General features: G+C 38.4%; 1 protein-coding gene and 1 long non-coding RNA gene across 4 annotated transcripts in view; one reads left to right on the top strand and one right to left on the bottom strand.

The window, feature by feature from the left end:
- The window catches only part of DMXL2 (Dmx like 2), a 39,197-nt gene that overhangs the window by 8,921 nt on the left and 11,062 nt on the right, over positions 1-19,214 (top strand). For all 3 annotated transcript variants that reach the window (XM_042039733.1, XM_042039732.1, XM_042039734.1), the window contains 19 exons: positions 1,176-1,297; positions 2,368-2,457; positions 3,839-3,956; positions 4,710-4,829; positions 5,298-5,525; positions 6,253-7,932; positions 8,478-8,588; positions 9,319-9,488; positions 10,049-10,146; positions 10,303-10,468; positions 11,362-11,626; positions 12,278-13,365; positions 14,424-14,615; positions 15,344-15,420; positions 15,737-15,867; positions 16,516-16,764; positions 17,659-17,697; positions 18,358-18,539; positions 18,894-19,024. In XM_042039733.1, the coding sequence (XP_041895667.1) occupies positions 1,176-1,297; positions 2,368-2,457; positions 3,839-3,956; positions 4,710-4,829; positions 5,298-5,525; positions 6,253-7,932; positions 8,478-8,588; positions 9,319-9,488; positions 10,049-10,146; positions 10,303-10,468; positions 11,362-11,626; positions 12,278-13,365; positions 14,424-14,615; positions 15,344-15,420; positions 15,737-15,867; positions 16,516-16,764; positions 17,659-17,697; positions 18,358-18,539; positions 18,894-19,024 (5,257 nt within the window). The remainder of the gene's footprint in view (positions 1-1,175; positions 1,298-2,367; positions 2,458-3,838; positions 3,957-4,709; positions 4,830-5,297; positions 5,526-6,252; positions 7,933-8,477; positions 8,589-9,318; positions 9,489-10,048; positions 10,147-10,302; positions 10,469-11,361; positions 11,627-12,277; positions 13,366-14,423; positions 14,616-15,343; positions 15,421-15,736; positions 15,868-16,515; positions 16,765-17,658; positions 17,698-18,357; positions 18,540-18,893; positions 19,025-19,214) is intronic.
- LOC121670037 lies at positions 1,364-4,395 on the bottom strand. The gene is made up of 3 exons (XR_006017999.1): positions 4,195-4,395; positions 3,232-3,382; positions 1,364-1,470 (listed from the first exon to the last, which is right to left on the bottom strand). It is a non-coding gene; the product is annotated as an uncharacterized LOC121670037 (long non-coding RNA).

Genomic DNA, 19,214 nt, shown 5'->3' with positions numbered 1-19,214 from the left:
GCTAAAAACTGCTTAGAAGATCAAGAAACAATACTGAAATTCTTCAGACCACCAGAGGCTTACAAAAGCCCAGTTGGAACTCAGGATGTTTGTAAATACATAGACTACATTAAGTTTACAGAACTACAGGCAACACTTTTTCAGAGGTCAGACAGTACAAGATCTGATGTGTGATGTCCTTGGCCAGTTCTTCAGTTTTTGTTTTTAATTTTAGAGCTTCCCATTGCAGTTAAGAAAACTACTTCTACAATAGTTACTCAATCCAGCCACACAGATACTTATTTTTTAATTATCACAAAGATGCTGTTATAGTAGCTGTCATCTTTGTGTACAGTACTGAATGCCATCTGTGCTGTGGGCGTAACATGAAATTTTATACAAATACCAGGTTATAAATACTTAGTATCTTTGATTTAAAGTAAAACAAATCCATTTTCTCTGCTTACATAGTCACATTCTGGGCTGTCTGTATCCCAACAAAGTGTTCTAAACACAAATAATGAGCTGCATTCTTGTAGTTTAGAGGAAAATGTATATCAGAATAGAAAAATCTCCTGTCAAGCCTGCTGTATATACTGTTGAGAAGGAAAAAAAGACACTCTTACAATTTTTCGTATTTTATTCAGTACAGATCTATTTCTCCCTCCACTTTTATATCTGCACTTTTAACTTCAGGGCAGAAGGGAATATTCTTAGAGGTTAATTTTATGCAAAGAGCCTAGAGACAGTAAACAAGGAAGAAAGCTATGGCTGAACAGTTTCCTCTTAGACTCCTGCTCTGAATTGTCTCTGACAACCTCAGAAATCTGGAGTTGGCTCTTCCAAGCAGTGCCCCAGAGGTGAGAGTGAATCAAACATCACCAGAGTATGGAATGGCAGCGTTCCCTTAGGTGTACTGCAGACTGGGGTTGGCATGTGTGAATCGTGTTGGAATTCAGCATAGATTATTGAACTTTTTTGAGGAGTTTTGGTTACATTCATGAACCAAATTCAGAAAGGGAATTATTTCAGAGTTCAAATGATGGTGTATTAAGGCACACATTTGCTTAGTTTTTTTGCTTCAATGCTTTATGAAAATTGTGTTTGAAGCATGTTCTTATACTGAGGATTGTAACAGACTACCTGAGGCCATTGAATGCCATTTTTTTCTCCATGATTTTTTTGTGTCTTGTTAGGTACCTATTGCAACTCTGCTAGTGCTTGCTTTGTTGCATCAGATGGCAAAAACCTGAGGCTCTATCAAGCTGTTGTAGATGCACGAAAACTTCTGGATGAATTATCTGACCCTGAATCATCTGTAAGTTTTATGTAGCAATGGTTTGGTTTGAAACTATTAAAATAAAACTAACATAACTCACCTTTTCCCCCTTCCAGTGGTTTGTCTTCCTTTAGTTCTGTGTGATTTTTGTGCAATTCCATGTATAGGATCTTATGCATTAGATCTTGCATAATTGTACGTCTTGCAGCTGTCTGTAAGCATTAGCAGAAAAAATGCAGCTATTATTACTAAAAGTGTCTGCACTGAACCAAAATTTCCCATACAAGTTTCCCTAACCTGCGGCAGGTGGGAAAAGGAAAAATAGCATTTCTTACTTAGTTTGTCCTCTCAGAAGAGGGGAGTCAAGAGTAAGAGGAAAGGTGAAAGCAGAAGAGCAAGACTGAGGTGTATCCACCTGAGTTACATCTATGTATGAGGAAGGGCAGAGATGGTGGGATATGAGGGAATCAGCTAAGGGACATATTAGCTTTTTTTTACAATGACCAATTTTTTCATTCTTTTTATCTTTCATTTCTCTGGCATTAAGAAAAGTAAAGCCTGACTTTGTACTGTTATTGTATAAAGAAACACATCTTCCCTTTTTTCCCATTCTCCTGTTATTTTATAAACCATCCTGCAAGACAGGGCCTGTCAGTGTTCAGATCAGTCTGAGGAATCTGTTCTAGGAGCAATGACTGTGAACATTCCAGCAAAAATCAATAAAGCTTTCAGCTTATATGTCAGCTGTACTGATTTTTTTTCCTACATGTTGTGACAAAACCTGAAGCTTGAAAAAGAAGTGAAACAGTATATTGTTTCTCATTGCACAGATACATTATGTGGTGTTATGCAAGGATAAATCTTTAAATTAGCAATATTTAGATTCCATAAAAACTGGTGTATCATCCCCACGAAGAGCTGCTGACTCACAGCAGTGCACGTGGTTTGATAAACACATTATTCAGGAGTGCCAAAGTGACAACTGCAAGAACTCTGTTGCGGTTTGTGCCAACAAGAAAAATTGAAGCATCAGTTTATCATAAGCAACTGCAATTTTCTTCTGTCCAAAGGAAAAATATATTAATTCTACTCATTTTTCTCTGTTTCAGAAACTCATTGGGGAGGTGTTTAATATTGTGAGCCAACAATCTACTGCTCGACCAGGATGCATCATTGAGCTCGATGCAATAACTAACAAAGTAAATAAGTGGTTAACTCTTTAAGGGTATCACATAAAGAAAGGTGTTTAATAACTTTGTTAATTAGCCTAATCTGTTGAAAAGAGGTAAAAGAGGTGACATTTCTCTATGGTGACAATGACTGCCTTGAATCTTTGTGAATATTGAGATACCTTGAGCATTTCACTAAGCCAGCTTTCTGTTAGCTGCTAAGAGCTCAAAGCTCATTTTTAGAGTATATCTATGTTTTCTAAGCATAACTCATGATGAAAACAAAACTTTACTAAAGAATGGCTTCCAAGGTATCATAATTTAAAGGGAAATAAATCACAATCCCTTCAAACCCAACCAAACAAAAATAACATTAAAAGCCCAAACCTAACAAGTAGATCTAACTAGTAAGAATGATAGCCAAAATGTAAGAATGATAGCCAGGTACAACTTGAAGGTTTTTGTGCCTGTATTGAAAAAAAAAATTGTATCTATTAATTAACACAGCTATACGTTTCAATCAGTGAGCAGGTAGGATAATTAAACCTTGTTCTTACTCAATTTTTTTTTTTCATACATGTTCCAGTGCTGTTTTCTGTTAGCAGCCTGTGAAAACAGCGAGTTTTACCACTCTGAATTAGAAAACTGTGGGGGTTTGACATGTATAAATGAGTATTTCTCTATTGTCAATGAATTTCTGTGTCTTTTAAGTATCAACAGCATAGAATCTTCAAATTTAAGTTCAGATTTACAAAACATTTTCCTAGAATTTTTATAAGTGAGTACAGGAAATAAGTGTCTCACCTTGCTTCTCTGGGAAAAAGGTGTTTTGCAGCATGATAGCTTTGCCATCACTGTTATTTGGGGGACGTCTTTTTCCTTACCAGCAGGGAAGGATTTCACCATGAGCAGCCTTCTCTGTAGCAAGGTAGAGTTACCACAAAGAAATACGTTGCTGTCAGAAAAGACAGATGTTAAGATATCTGAGAGAAGGAAAATCTGTGATTTGTTCCCTTTTTTAGATTTCCCAAGCAATTAACTGCGGATATGTTTTCCCACTGAAGAGGGATAAAAGTCTGACAGTTTTTGCCACTGTCATTTATTCAACACCAAAGAAATAAAAATGAATCAGATACTAATTCATCTGCCAATAACTGCAGCAAAAGTGTTATTACAGAATTTGTCTATCCTGGTAGGCCTCGGTGAAATTATTGCAATATACAAATGATGAGTTCTAGAACAGGCTGTTCTTAATATGAAAGAAAAATATTGGGGTTTTCTGATGATAGTATTAAACTTAATAAAAGAAAGTGTTCTTCATTGGTAGCTAGATTGCACAGGGGAAATAATTGCATTAGTACCAAATTTTGCTATACTGCTCTGGAAGCATAACGACTGCTCAATGTTTCAGTGTGGCTCAAACACACAGTTGCTTCATGTCTTCCAAGAAGACTTCATTTTGGGATACAAACCACATAAGGAAGATGTGGAAGGGAAGGAAACTGAGATATTTTTCCAGCCATCACAAGGTATAGCATAAACTATAACTAATAGGAATTAAATTGGTACCAAAAAATGTTCTTAAGGAATACTAAAATCTATCTGGCATATGGTAATTTGCTTTCAAATGAGAATCTGTGGAATTCAGTGAAATGGCTGTTGTGTATTGCTCATATGAATTGTTGCTAAATGGTGTTAAACAAAGACATTCTGGTTGCTTAGAGTGAAACAACTCAAATAACAAAGTGCATTTTTCGAAGTGCTTACATTATATATCAAAATGTGAACAGAACAGAAGCACGTTTTCTGCATCAACAGGTAGTTCCAGGTGATGATGTCACTACGTCTGGCTTTCAGGTTAATGCAATGGAAAGTCACTGGGGAATTCAGTGGTAGACTTGAAACTTCAACAGAAAAAGGAAGAAAGCAGGCAGTTAGAAGAACCTTTATAATCTGGCAAAATAGTTCAAACTGAATGGGAAGGCAAATATCTAATAAATTAGATTTGCCATAAATACTCAGATTTTCTGAAAGTCAGTATCTATTTTGTAGTTCTGTTGTCATGAGCAAACAAAATGTGAATTAAAGCATGCTACTAATGGTACTGTTTCAATATTTTGGTTTATAATCTTAACAATTTATTTTAAAGATGAAAATGGGGGTTTTATTGTCGATAGTTTTTAGAGAATCTTTTGTTATGGAAAAATTATTTAGGTTGAATATAAATTTCATTACCCTATGTGAATATATATGTTTATATGTATAATATATTTAAATTACAGGGTATCGTCCACCACCTTTCTCAGAGAAGTTCTTCCTGGTAGTAATTGAAAAAGATGGTAGTGGCTGTTCTGTTCTTCAAATGTGGCATCTTCATCTCAAATCTGTGCAAGCCTGTTTAGGTGAGTGAGTGATTGTAACTTTCTTAGAGAGACACATTTCTATCATATTACTTAAGATAAAACAAATTTTGGTGGTTTATTACAGAACAAATTGTGTCACCTTTGTCAAGCAGAAGCCTAAAAATCAAGAATCTTCAGAATAATACATGAATGCAATAGAAGCAGTAAAATTCTTACAAACATTGGTTGCATTCTATACCAATGACAATATAAAAATGTGTTGATAGAGTGAGTAATGTACTTAAGCAGTGGCTTCTTTATTTCAAACTATCAGTATTTCAGAATATTGTGGATGCCTTAAATGAATAGTCACAGCATGCAATAAAACTGACACAGCCTGCACACATCATATAATTATTTTCTGTGCAACTTGAGCTCTTGTAAAAACAAATAAATTTGATTATCAGATATTCATGCCTTGCCCTTATAAACAATATTTTAACGTTGTTGTCAAATTTTTTTACATAGCAAAACCAACTGAAGCATCTTTAGTAGATAATAAACTCAGTGTACCTGAGCAGAAGACTGTGGATTCTTCTCCAGATGTATCACCTGGCATAAGTCCCATTCCACGATCTTCATCGATTGCTAACCTTCAGACTGCTAGTAAACTCATTCTGAGCTCCAGACTTGTGTATAGCCAACCCCTGGATCTTCCTGTTGGTGTAGAAGTAGTAAGAGCAACTCCTTCAGCAGGTAACTTTAACATTTTTTTCTATACAGTTGGTCCACTGATTTATTTCCTAGTTTATAGGATTGTATCTCCCCAGCCTATAAGATTCTGATTTACTGATACAGGAAACACAGGACTGAAAAAGTGCTTTCAAATCATCATGCCCATGTCCTATTACTCTTCCATAAATATATGGAGTCCCCACAGGAAAGCTGTTCCTGAAACTTACTCCTCTAATAGTTGGAAATGTGACTTTTAGTCTTATTTATTAATGAACAGTTTACACTCACTTGCTCATTTGTCAGCATTCCTGTGTTTGGTATAGTGGGATTTTTTACCTGATGCACTTACACCTTCTTCTGATTGTCCTTCTGTCTCTCCTGTTATTTTTTTCCCTTTCCCTCTTAGATTTCCTTTTGGTAGGCTATATAAACCTAATCTTAACTTCCTTAATCTCATCTGGTTAGGGCTTTGAATTCCTGTCATTGTACTAACAGCCCTTCTCTGAATTAGTTCAGTTCCAGTTTATCTTCTTTGACTAGTGACCAGAAGTGCAGATGATAGATAATGTTCAAGCTGCAAGACTGTTACCAGCCCTAATATTATTTGCCCTTATCCAACTCCAAATCAAAAAAATAACACCAGGTTGTAAAGTTCTCTAGCAGTAGGTAGGCAGTGTTATGTCTGCCTTAATCATATAGGCATTCTACTGCCTATTACTAAAAGTAAATGTGTTTGTTCTGACTTCAGGTCACTTGAGTTCCTCATCAATCTACCCGGTCTGCCTCGCACCGTATTTGATAGTAACGTCCTGTTCGGACAACAGAGTGCGCTTCTGGAGATGCACTGTAGAGACAGACCTGAGCAGCAAAACTGAAGAGAAGGAAACGTACCACTGGAGAAAATGGCCTCTAATGAACGATGAAGGGGAAGACAACAGCAGTACAGTGAGCATAGTAGGAAGGCCAGTTGCTGTTAGCTGTTCTTACACAGGACGTCTTGCAGTAGCATACAAGCAACCCATACAGCATAATGGGTTTGTTTCCAAAGAATTTTCCATGCATGTTTGTATACTTGAGTGTGAGTCTACTGGAGGATCAGAGTGGGTTTTGGAACAGACAATTCATCTGGATGATTTAGTTAAGGTTGGAAGTGTACTTGACTCAAGGGTCAGTGTGGATAGTAATTTATTTGTTTACAGTAAGTCAGACGGTTTTTTGAATAAAGACAAGTACCTGGTGCCCAGTATCAAGCATTTGGTGCATTTGGACTGGGTTTCAAAAGAAGATGGCTCACATATACTGACAGTTGGAGTGGGTGCCAACATCTTCATGTATGGAAGGCTTTCGGGGATTGTAACAGATCAATCCAGCAGCAAGGAGGGAGTAGCTGTCATCACCTTGCCTCTAGGAGGGAGCATAAAACAAGGTGTGAAGTCAAAGTGGGTGTTGCTCAGGTCCATTGATTTGGTATCGTCTGTGGATGGCACTCCTTCCCTGCCTGTCTCTCTGTCCTGGGTGAGAGATGGAATACTGGTGGTGGGAATGGACTGTGAAATGCACGTTTATGCCCAGTGGAAACACGCCGTCAAGTTTGGTAATGGAGAAAGTGATGTTTTTACTTCTGAAGACTCAACAACACAAGATCCATTTAAAACAAGCGCAGTAGTGAAGAAGACCAGCGTAATTGATGGGGCAGGTATTGTGGATGATGTTTTTGGCACTCCAACTGTAATTCAGGATGGGGGCCTCTTTGAAGCTGCTCATGTTCTTTCACCTACTCTACCCCAGTATCATCCAACCCAGTTATTAGAACTGATGGACCTGGGTAAAGTTCGCCGAGCCAAAGCGATTCTGTCACATTTAGTTAAATGCATTGCAGGAGAAGTTGCAATAGTCAAAGACACAGAAGCTGGAGAAGGGACTGGTCCTAAGCGCCACCTTTCTCGCACCATCAGTGTGAGTGGCAGTACTGCCAAGGATACCATCACTGCAGGCAAAGATGGTACCCGAGACTACACGGAGATAGACTCAATTCCCCCACTGCCCCTCTATGCACTGCTTGCTGCAGATCAGGATGCCACCTATGTTTCTGACGAAGCTTCTAAAATACCTCAGGGCTCTGAAGACCATGCAAAGAGGAAAACAGAGGATCAGTACTCGGATCTGTTCCAGATTCAACCTGTTACAACCGAAGACTTTATAGATTTTGAGCCTGAAAAGAGGGAGAGTAAATCCAAAGTTATTAATCTGTCACAGTATGGGCCAACTTACTTTGGCCGAGAACACGCCAGTGTCCTTTCAAGCCACCTGATGCACTCAAGTCTGCCAGGCCTCACTCGACTGGAGCAGATGTTCCTTGTAGCTTTGGCAGACACTGTGGCCACGACAAGCACTGAGCTGGATGAGAACAGAGATAAGAATTACTCGGGTTAGTAACTGGCTTATTCTTGAATTGACATTCTTGTTCTTCTCAGCAAAGGTAAACTTAGTCCTTGGGTATTTTGGGATAACAAAGCTGAAAGCTAGCATCAGTTATTCAGGTTAGATACAGTAAAAAAGAAAAACAAATATAAGTATCTGCGGGGTATGCCCAGCCACTGCCCTGGAGGGATGTCTGCTGAGATTGCATAATCGCCCAGCAGGACTCCCTGGAAAGGCAACCACTTCTTTAGTCACGGCGAAGTCAGACCCAGAATCCTCTAGGGGACCCTATGTAGATCCCTTGTAACCCATTGGCCTTTACCCCCTGTATCCCTATAAAAGCTAGCCCTCTGCCCCTGCAAGACGGAGATGCTCGCCCGCAGCTCCCCTTCGCCGGAGTATCTACTTGTAATTCATATGTAATAAATAACTTGTAGTTCAGGTTCTCAGCAAGCTTAGAAACATCCATTCCTCACACACTGTATATGATAACTTGTACATAGATCTACTGTGGTCAGCTGCCTGTTCAGAAGTGTACTTTATATTGCACAGGAAGAGATACCTTGGATGAATGTGGCCTGCGGTACTTGCTGGCCATGCGCTTGCACACCTGCCTGCTGACATCGCTGCCTCCCCTGTACCGTGTCCAGCTGCTTCACCAAGGTAACCCTCAGGGCAAGGATGGCTTCACTCACATCATCTGCTTACCTTCAATTTATAACGTCATGTTTCTATTAGCTGCACGTTGATTGTCTATTCCATTAAGGCCATTATCTTGCAAAGGCTTGGTGTAGGCTTCCCTACATGCACTGTAAATAGCAAAAAAAGTATAGCTCAGAAGATTCTGACCTATCCAGTTTGAGGCATGAATAAATTCCCCAACCAGATAAAACACAGATTGTAATTCATTGTTTCTGCTGGGAGAATTAAGACATTTCCTTACATAAGCATGGATTTATCTTATCTTGAAGAATATTTTATTATTCACAGCAGGTTTTCTTTTTTTGCTCAATCTGAGTAAATGCTGTTGTGAAATACTGAAAATAAAAGAAGCTACCACCTAAAGAGTAGAGAGAGAGGTTTCTGACCCAGAATGGGTCTGTTTCTGTGATAACAGAATATTTTACCTTCATTTTTTCAACATATAATTCTTGTGCATTTATGGATGGGGTACTGGAAAATGATGAAAGTACCGAGGAGAGGACCTCCGTAACAAGCAAAAAGATATTTCAGCTGTTCCTTCAACAGCCCTACTTCCTGTTGAGAGGATCGGTCTCTCTCAGATGTAGCCAGCTCTTGGGCTGGAGATCCCACTTGGCATCCCTGACATATTGCATTTGCTTATTAACAACTCTTAGTCTCCTGGATTATGTTGGTTTATGTTATTGTTTAGGCCTGTCAACTTGCCATTTTGCATGGGCCTTCCATTCTGAGGCTGAGGAGGAGTTGATCAATATGATTCCTGCTATCCAGAAGGGAGACCCACAGTGGTCTGAACTGAGAGCTATGGGTATTGGTTGGTGGGTCAGGAATATCAACACTCTCCGAAGGTGCATCGAGAAGGTACATTTTACCAGTTACAGATTCTAGCTCCGTGCTCTTAGGTGTGCCTACTGTACTAAATTTCCAAGTCATTTAATGTAAGAATACATTTTTAAAACTTACAGCTTAATCAAAGAATCAAGGAGCAGTACAATTATCCTAGTACTCCAAATCAAATACAATTACATCAGAGTCCTATATAAAACCCAAACAGTGTTCATTCAAGAAATACTGTTGTTAGCTTAAGTATTTTTAAATAATGAATTGCCAGAGGAATTTCACCTAATAGTATGAGTTACTGTAGCAATTTTAAAGAAAATATTTTTATTTGCACACTCCTAATGTCCCACGGTGCTTGAGAGGGGTTGCTATTTGCAATAGTGCTGTTTTTCTGACTCTTAAAAGCATTTACAGTGTAGAGCTCTGTTACACAGGAATAAAACATCTTCTCAGAATTACTTTGCTGCTTTGTAGGGGTGATACGGTCTACCTGGCCATCCTCTGTGACAAAGAACACAGGTTATTTAGCTAAAAGCAGCTTTTATATTTTCATTGATAATAGTAGGCTTTGTTCACTACAGGTTGCAAAAGCTTCGTTCCAGAGGAACAATGATGCCTTAGATGCTGCACTTTTTTACCTTGCTATGAAGAAAAAGGCAGTGGTGTGGGGTCTGTTCAGGTGAGTTCTGCTAACTTTGATTAAATCTTAATTGAACCAGGAATGCAAAGCAGAACTCATTCAAGAGTAGAGTTTAATTTCAAGTAATGTTGTTCAAGTGACTGTATGCTAAGGTTACATAATAAATAGCTCTATACATTGCATTTCTTTATGCAGGTCCCAGCATGATGAAAAGATGACTGCCTTTTTCAGCCACAACTTCAATGAAGACCGATGGCGTAAAGCTGCTTTAAAAAATGCTTTTGCTTTGTTGGGAAAACAACGTTTTGAGCAGTCAGCTGCATTTTTCTTGCTAGCAGGTTCACTAAAAGATGCTATAGAGGTATCCGCTTTCGAGAAATTCAGTTTCAGATTCTCATTTGACCTGTGTTACTGCATCCTCACAGGCTGTTCTCTGATGAAGTTTCCACAAATTGTGGCAGCACAAATGGGATGGTATGTCCACACAGGACCCCCTTAGTGCCCTGCAGACATACCATTTACCTCCACACTACTGTGAAAAGCAGCTTGGAAGCTGATTTGAAGGCCAGAATAATTGTTCAGATACACCATTCCTCAGTGGAAGCTCTCTTGGGAGTACTAGCTGTGACCCTTCTAGCCTCCAGCTATCCTGTATGACCTACTGATACAACATTAAGTAAAAAAAGAAGTCAGAGTTCTCTTCTAAAGCAGCCCTGGGATCCCTTTTTAGTGGAGGCTACGATGCTGCTTGCCACAAGGGAGGTGGGAGCAGGATCATAAGCTAAGCAGTGTCTCTCAGGAGAGGATGGGAGTTAGGGAACCTTTAGTAGTCCTACCTATTTATTTACAGTATGTTTGTCTTCACTTGAAAATGTATTTTCCCTCAGAGATGTAATTCTGCACATGATGATATGAAAAATACCTTACCAGTGATGTAATAACATTAAAGTGGAGGGTGCAATTATTCTACTGGATTAAAATAGGCATCTTTATCTTCTGCCATATTAATTTTTTAATGCTATGTACTGCTATGCATATTAAAATCCCTAAAATAGAGAAAAGTACACCTCTTTCCAAACAGAAGAAAATGTTACTCACATACCACATTTTTGACCCGAAAATTAATTTATAGTTCAAAGAACAGATATGATGAGAAAAAAAATTATATGTTCTGTAAACATATATTGCTATTCACTTTATTTTATAGAACTCCCTTTCCCTCATAAAACAACCTTTTCCCTCTGCTTATCATAGGTGTGCCTCGAGAAGATGGAAGACATCCAGTTGGCTATGGTCATTGCTCGTCTGTATGAGTCAGAGTTTGAAACCTCTGTCACGTACACCTCCATTCTCTATGAAAAGATCTTGGGTTGCCAGAAGGATGGAACTGGATTCAGCTGTACTAAGTTGCATTCTGATCCATTTCTGAGAAGCATTGCATACTGGATAATGAAAGATTACACACGAGCACTGGATACGTTATTGGAACAAACACCTAAAGAGGATGATGAAAACCCAGGTAAGGGAAAAAATATTAATCTGATGGGGCAAACGTATTAAGAAAAAGAAGAGTGGGAGCAATGCTTTAAAACAATATAAATATCTGTTTCCAATTTTTTCCAAGGGTTGTCTCCAACCCTGTAAGACCAAACTTAGTTCCTGCTCTCAGCTAAGCTCAGGAGAGCTGTCTTTGTTTGGCACTCCTTACAATACTTCTCTAGTAATGAGTGCTGGTTGGTCTTTTTTCCAGTGCACTTAAATTCTCATTCTTGCTTCTTGGAATTAGCAGTATTGTAGCAGGATTTCCTATCCCATCTCTTCAAGATTAGTGTTAAGTGACAGGTGCCTACGTAGGTTTCATATTCCCTATGGGAGTTTCCTTGGGAAAATCTCTACCTGGATGATCATCTCAGCTGCTTTTTAGCTCAGCTGACTACAATGTAACTGCGAGGCAAATGAGAGAATTTGGTATCTTTCTACTCATCCAGCTCATACCTTTATTCTTTTTGTGGTGAATAAGTAATTCTTTCATTTTATTTTGGTAACTAGACCCAAAATTGTCTTTGTTTTTGTGTTTTGGTAAATCTCTAGTGCAGGAAATAACTGCAAAACAGAGTAATACCATCTAAAAGGCATTTTCAATACATGTCATGTCTGTTTATTTCCTCAGTTATTGTCAAATCATGCAATCCTGTCGTGTTCAGTTTTTACAACTATCTTCGGACCCATCCTTTGCTCATCCGAAGATACTTCAGCTCACCAGAAGGAACTCTGGCCACCTTAGGTCTAAAAACTGAGAAGAGCTTTGTTGATAAAATTAATCTTATAGAAAGAAAATTATTCTTCACTACTGCAAATGCTCATTTTAAAGTGGGCTGCCCTGTACTAGCTCTTGAAGTCCTTTCCAAAATTCCAAAAATAAGAAAAAGGTCCACTGTAGCTGGAGAAAAGGATTCATCCAGTCCTTCAATCCAGGCTGATGCTTCAGATTCCAAAGCCCTACAGGATGGTGCTGGAAGTGGTGATATAGACTGGTCAAAACCCGTTTCAGCTTCCTTTGGTTTGGAGAGTACTGTTGAATCTTCAGCACAATTTGACTGGAGTCAACCAGCAGTAAAATTTGACGATGAGCCTCTTACTCTTGATTGGGGTGAAGACAAAAATGGGTCAGATGAAGAAGACAAGGATGTTGGGATAATGATGAAAAAGTCCGATTCTAAGAGTGAAGATGAGAGGACCTCAGACACCAGCATGGCTCAAACACCACATGGGGAGGTTCCTGAGGCAGGAGACACTGAGGTTGATGTTATTGCTGAGCAACTGAAGTTCAGAGCTTGTTTGAAAATCCTTATGACTGAACTGAGGACTTTGGCTACCGGTTATGAAGTGGATGGAGGAAAGCTCAGATTTCAGCTGTACAACTGGCTGGAAAAAGAGATTGCTGCTATGCATGAAATCTGCAACCACGACGCAGGGGACAAAGACTACTGTAAAACATATACCAAAGTAAATGGGGATCTGCTTGACCCCGAAGATATTATGGATAAGCCAGACATTGGCTCCTATGAACGGCACCAGATCGAAAGGAGGAGGTTGCAGGCAAAGCGAGAACACGCTGAGAGGAGGAAGTGGTGGCTGCAGAAGAACCAAGCGCTTCTCCGAGTTTTTCTCAGTTACTGTAGTCTTCATGGGGCACAAGGTGGAGGTTTAGCATCTGTGAGAATGGAGCTGAAGTTCTTGCTGCAGGAGTCACAGCAGGTAAAGCAAGTTCAACTCCTTTCTGTTGATGAATGTGAACAGTTCTAGATGTCAGTTATGTCAAATGCCTAAGTTTGTGTCTAGATAGATGCTGCTAATGTTCTGCAAGTCTCATGGTCACAATCACTTTAATGTTCTTGGAGAAAGAATTTGGTATTTAAGCACACTGCTTTTCCCAGTATGGATTATTTGGTTCTGAAGCATCTGCTGTGTGGCACTGAGGATCAGGCTACTTATGACTATGGAATATAAATGTTGCTGTTTATACTATAGCTGCAGCATTGTATGTGTACTACTATGATGTAATTTTGGTCACAATATTCTAGGTACCTATGGAATAAATAAAATTCACACTTACTGAAATAAAACAAAATCTCATTCCTAGACCTCTACAAGGAATGGGGTCTTAGCTTCAAGGCTCAACAAATAATATCAAGTCTGACAGGGTACTGCTCTCTTTTACTCTGTTATGGCATTTTCTACATTTCATACAAAAAGCGGTATTTTACAGCAATTGTTAATTACTCCACTGAGCTACAGCAGATAATCTGATACTGGGCAAGTCTTTTAACACGCTCTAGTCATAGATTTCTCCTGTTTCAAATAGGGGCAACAGACTGCTGTTGGTGGTACTTGGCTTAGAATGTATGTTTAAGAATTTTAAAAAGTTCTGTTTGTTTCCCCTTGAGAAACTCAGAGGAGTACAAATTTGGCTTTGTTACTAAACTCAGACCAGTGACTGTTGTATCAACTTGTGCTACTGCAAGTACACTTTTAGTTAGTGTTTCTTAATAGACAATCTCCACACTTCCTAGCGAGCTACATGAAAATATTCTTCCTGTACGAAATCAAAACGTGCTCCAGCAAACTTGGCTGTTGGGTCTGAACCTTGTTATTATAGTAAATAATAACTTGCTTTTGACAGTAAAATCTTGTCTATACTGAGTAGACAGCAGTAGAAGAGGATAAATGGCCTGGGAAATGCATTTAAAATGTAAAATTATCTCTATCTTTTTCTCAAAGCAGTAATTTTAAATACAGTCTTTTCTTTTAAACAGGAAACTACTGTAAAGCAACTTCAGTCTCCTCTTCCATTACCCACAACACTACCATTGCTTTCTGCAAGCATAGCATCCACAAAAACTGTGATAGCTAATCCTGTGCTGTACTTAAACAACCACATCCATGATATACTTTACACTATTGTGCAGATGAAATCGCCACCACATCCTAATATTGAAGATGTCAAGGTAATTCATAGCTTTAATCTAAGGCCTAATGTTTGATGAAATGGAAAGATAGTAGGAAAATATAGGAATGAGCACAGGGTGGGTTTAAGTAAGTTTGCTTTTTTAACAGTTTGAAAGTACATTTTCTTCACTGCAGATTTCACTGAACTTTCCGAGAAATCCTTGCATTTCCTCTTTTTTAAGAACTGGGCTGGTTTTGCTGCATTGTGGGGCAGAACCAGTTATTTTGTTATCTGGAGGCTAACGGAGTTTATAAGCACATAACTGCGGTAAAAAAAAGAGATTTTAGATAGAACTATTATATAATGACTACAAAAACTTTTTGTATTTTATGCATATTGAGTAGCTACTACTACATTGAACTGCAGTGTTAAATAGTACAATTTCCAGGAACCATTCCATCAAATTCATTACCATAACAGGACATGCTTAATCACTGCTTCAGTATGCTCATTTACTGTGGCTGTTCTGTATTAGAATCAAGTTAATTATCTTGACATAATATTAGAAGGTGTTGACTGCCATCAAATTATCTTGAACAAAACAGTTGTGATTTTCTAAGCACTCTGTTGTAAACTTAGAGTAACATTCAGTTACTACTTGCACTTGGTTTAAAGCTAAAAGCTAGGACAGTCCTGCAGAACACATTTCCAATATTCTTTAGAAAGAAATGTATTTTATTCACCTTTTGTATAAAACATGTAGCTTATTGGTTCTCTTTATTTTAGGTGTACACACTTCATTCTTTAGCAGCTTCACTTTCTGCATCCATTTATCAAGCACTATGTGACAGCCACAGCTACAGGTAAAGAGGGAAGTTTTCATTTGCAGTATACTTTGTGTATCCTGAATGGAAATTCTTTCTAAATGGAAATTCTTTCTAAATGGAAATTCTTTCTAAATGGAAATTCTTCCTGCATGTGACTTGAAAAGGGATTAAATGTTTGTGTATGGGTAAAGATACACATCACACATTGCTAACTTTGATATGCCCGATCCATTTTACGCAGATAAAATAACACCAACCATTCAGGGTTTTTCAATAAACAGTAGGAAAATATGCTGTCACTCTCACTTGGGACACTCACTTTCTCATCAGAAAAAAATTTTTTTGTATGTAGCAGTCAAACAGAAGCAAATCAGTTTACTGGGATGGTTTATCAAGGACTGCTTTTGAGTGATCGACGCAGACTGAGGACAGAAAGCATTGAAGAGCACGCAACTCCAAACTCATCTCCTGCTCAGTGGCCTGGTGAGACTAAAATAAGGTTACTTTTAGCTCCATTGGACCAGCTCCATGTGCCAGAATTATTTCACTGTCCTGCATGAGGGAGGAAGTAGCGGATAGGAAATCAGTGATAGGTGTTTCTAACTTAGTTCTCAAAATAGTAACAGCCTTTCACTTTTTCATGTATTAAAACAAATAAAAATAAATTTTCTACATGGCAAACATCTTGCTTGAAGAAGAGACCATGATCTTAAGGATAAACTTAATGATAATTTGTCATCCCAGAATGTTTTCCTCCAGTCTGCCTAACCCCCTAGCAATGCTACTTCTATTAATTGTCTCCACAGTGCTGTCCTACGTGTATGCTGTACTTGGTGTAGCTATTGAAGCAGCTAATTCTGATGTACTAGCATAAACCATGGAACTGGTGCAGGAATTTCATATGCATGCTGACCTGCCCTTAGTATTTGCAGGGAAGTGCAGTGCAAAAGTCCCAGACCCAACAAGGCTTTTTTGTAATTCTGATCTTACGATGATTTTAAGAGAACTGTTAATAATGTGTTTTGTCTGAATAAAAGCATCATGTGTCTGTCTACTTGTGTTTACCATAAAGTGTAGAGGTAAAACATCTTCTTTTTGTCCGTTTAATCCCAGAATTTTTCCTCTTTACAGGCGTGAGTTCACTTATCAACCTCTTAAGTTCAGCTCAGGACGAAGACCAGCCGAAGTTAAACATCCTGCTGTGTGAAGCTGTGGTAGCCGTGTACCTGAGCCTCCTGATCCACGCCCTCGCCACCAACTCGTGCAACGAGCTGTTCCGGCTGGCGGCGCACCCGCTCAACAGCCGCATGTGGGCCGCTGTCTTCGGCGGCGGCGTGAAGCTGCTCGTGAAGCCGCGGCGGCAGTCGGAGAACATCCCGGGTACGCTGCTCCCCAAAGGCCATGCTGCTGCTCTGCACTGCATGCCTTCTAGTAACCTAGCAGGAGAGGCTTCCTTCCTTTTAAAGACCGAAACCAAGCAAGCAGAGTTTCAAAATTCTGGCAAGAAAATTGTTACGTTAACTAAGGAAGCGGAAACGAGTAATAGCCTTGCGGATGTCCTCTGTTATGGCACCCAGCACGTTTTGAATTTGTCATAAAAGCTGTATAGTTATTATATTAATAATAGAAATATTAGGTGCTTACTTATAACATTTTTCAGAAGTTTCAGCCATTTAAAAAAACAGGTGGTGTAAATGAGTGTTAATACCTATGGGGTTTTGTATGTGCAGTAAGTATTGTTGTTTAACGACTGCAGTAACCTGGAAACAGCATTTCTGAAATCAGTTTCGATTGCAAGGTAGGATTTCACCTAGCACAAGTCCACAGAGAAGAAATACCAGCTTTGTCTGGCAGAAAAACAGCTCATGCATATGTTAGTTCCAGATAAACCCCAGATTTTTACAAAGACAGATGAGTAAGTGCTAATAATCTGCATGAGGAAAAGCAAAAGTGAGAGATTGGATTCAACTCTGAAGACAAAGACAGATACAACCATTTCTGATAAGATTCAGCAATACCAAAAATTACGTCCCACAGACTTTTAAATCACCAATTTATGCAAAACTTATGCAAAAATCAGACATTCCCTCTCCAGAATATAAAACAAAACAGTGACAAGGCATTGGACCATTACAAGTATGCACAACAGGTATCAGTCATTCACAGAATAAGTTAAACTCACTTACGGCAGTTCTTTTCATAAGGTGACAGTATGAATAACTTACATAAGTCATGTTCATTTGAGATGTATTCTGTTTTCCTTTAACCTTCAAGCTGCTACAGCTTCTGATGTTTCAGAGGATGGTAACGAAGGTTTGTAAAGACTTGCAGTGTAGATGAGTGTTGGTAGTGGCTTTTCTGGATGAAAAGAATAGTTGTTAAATACCTAGCTCCCTTGTTATAAAGTAAGTGTGATCTTCAGTGTTGCCTGGTCAATAACACTTTGAAAAATAAATTCCACGTTAATATTTTGATTACTATTAAGGCATTTTAAATCATAACACTTTAAAGTAGACTTCAGTTCTCAAAAAACCTGCCTTTCTATTCAGATTTTCTTCGCTATCCTAAGAATTCCTTGGCTTATATTTGAGTAACTGCTAGTTGTACTGTTTAGTGATATTTTACATATTAGTTTATTTCTCAACAAAGCTTCTGAGTTTCTTTATTTTTCTTGAGAAATTTTTCAGCTAAAAGACTTTTTAAAAGCCACATCTCCTGAGAACTTAATCCAGTATGTAAACGTATGTAAAGTAAATATTTTTCATAATATATCCAATGTCTGAACGTCACAGTTATTGAATTTATAATAAAGGCACTTTTTTGTGATTACACTTACTTTATTTAGGCTGGCTTTGATTCTAAACCAGTAGAAATTAGTAGCAATAACAGTGGTTGTTAGTTGCTTCATTTATAAAATAGAGACATTTTAAAGATGCAATATTAATATCAGCTTTTTTAATTACCTGAATTTAGCACCTCCTCTTCCATCAGAAGAGATGGATAAACACCGCCGTCGGTTTAATATGAGAATGCTGGTGCCAGGAAGGCCAGTAAAAGACAGCAATGTGCCACCACCTGTACCTGCAGAAAGACCCTCTTACAAAGAAAAGTTTATTCCTCCAGAACTCAGCATGTGGGACTATTTTATGGCCAAGGTAATTTAAGATGGAAGATGAAAGTTACAGTTCATAAAAGCTTGTTTTTTCTGTTAATTTTTAAAGGACAAAAATAAAGTGAAAATTTTGAGTGCTCTTAGTAGTAAGATGCAGAATATTATCATCATGATGAAAGATAAAGAGCCTAAAAGTCTATTATTCACTTTCAAAATATGCCTCCTGTCAATAATAGTGATGAATGCTTTTCCCCTTGGTAATTCCTTATATTTTAGGGAAATGGATTCATAGCTTAAATTGCTGTTATTTAAATTCTGTGAGAGTCATAAGTGAAGTAAGAGAATATGAAGAGATGAGAAGATTGTTTTTATAGCAGACTTTTACTTTGCATTGCAGCCCTTTCTCCCTTTATCAGACAGTGGTGTTATATACGACTCTGATGAAAGCATTCACAGTGATGAGGAAGAGGACGACGCTTTCCTCTCTGATGTGCAGATCCAGGAGCACACAGATGCCAATTCTTACAGGTCAGCAGAAATTGTCACTGTTTTAGAATAATTATGTCATATGCTTACCTTTGCTTCCAAATTTAAAAAAAAATGCGGATCTTCTGCCGCATCCAATGTAAGTCAAATAATTTTAATACTGTGGGTAGATTTATCTGTGGCCACGGAAGTGACAAATTCTCATCGCAGCAACAGTTCCCCATTTACTTGC

The sequence above is a fragment of the Corvus kubaryi genome, unplaced genomic scaffold (assembly GCF_017639235.1).
Source record: "Corvus kubaryi isolate FWS band 111438036 unplaced genomic scaffold, C.kubaryi_AGA036_p1.0 37394, whole genome shotgun sequence".
NCBI lineage: Eukaryota > Metazoa > Chordata > Aves > Passeriformes > Corvidae > Corvus > Corvus kubaryi.
The sequence above is the reverse complement of the archived record's forward strand: the minus strand, read 5'-3'. Positions and strand labels throughout refer to the sequence as shown.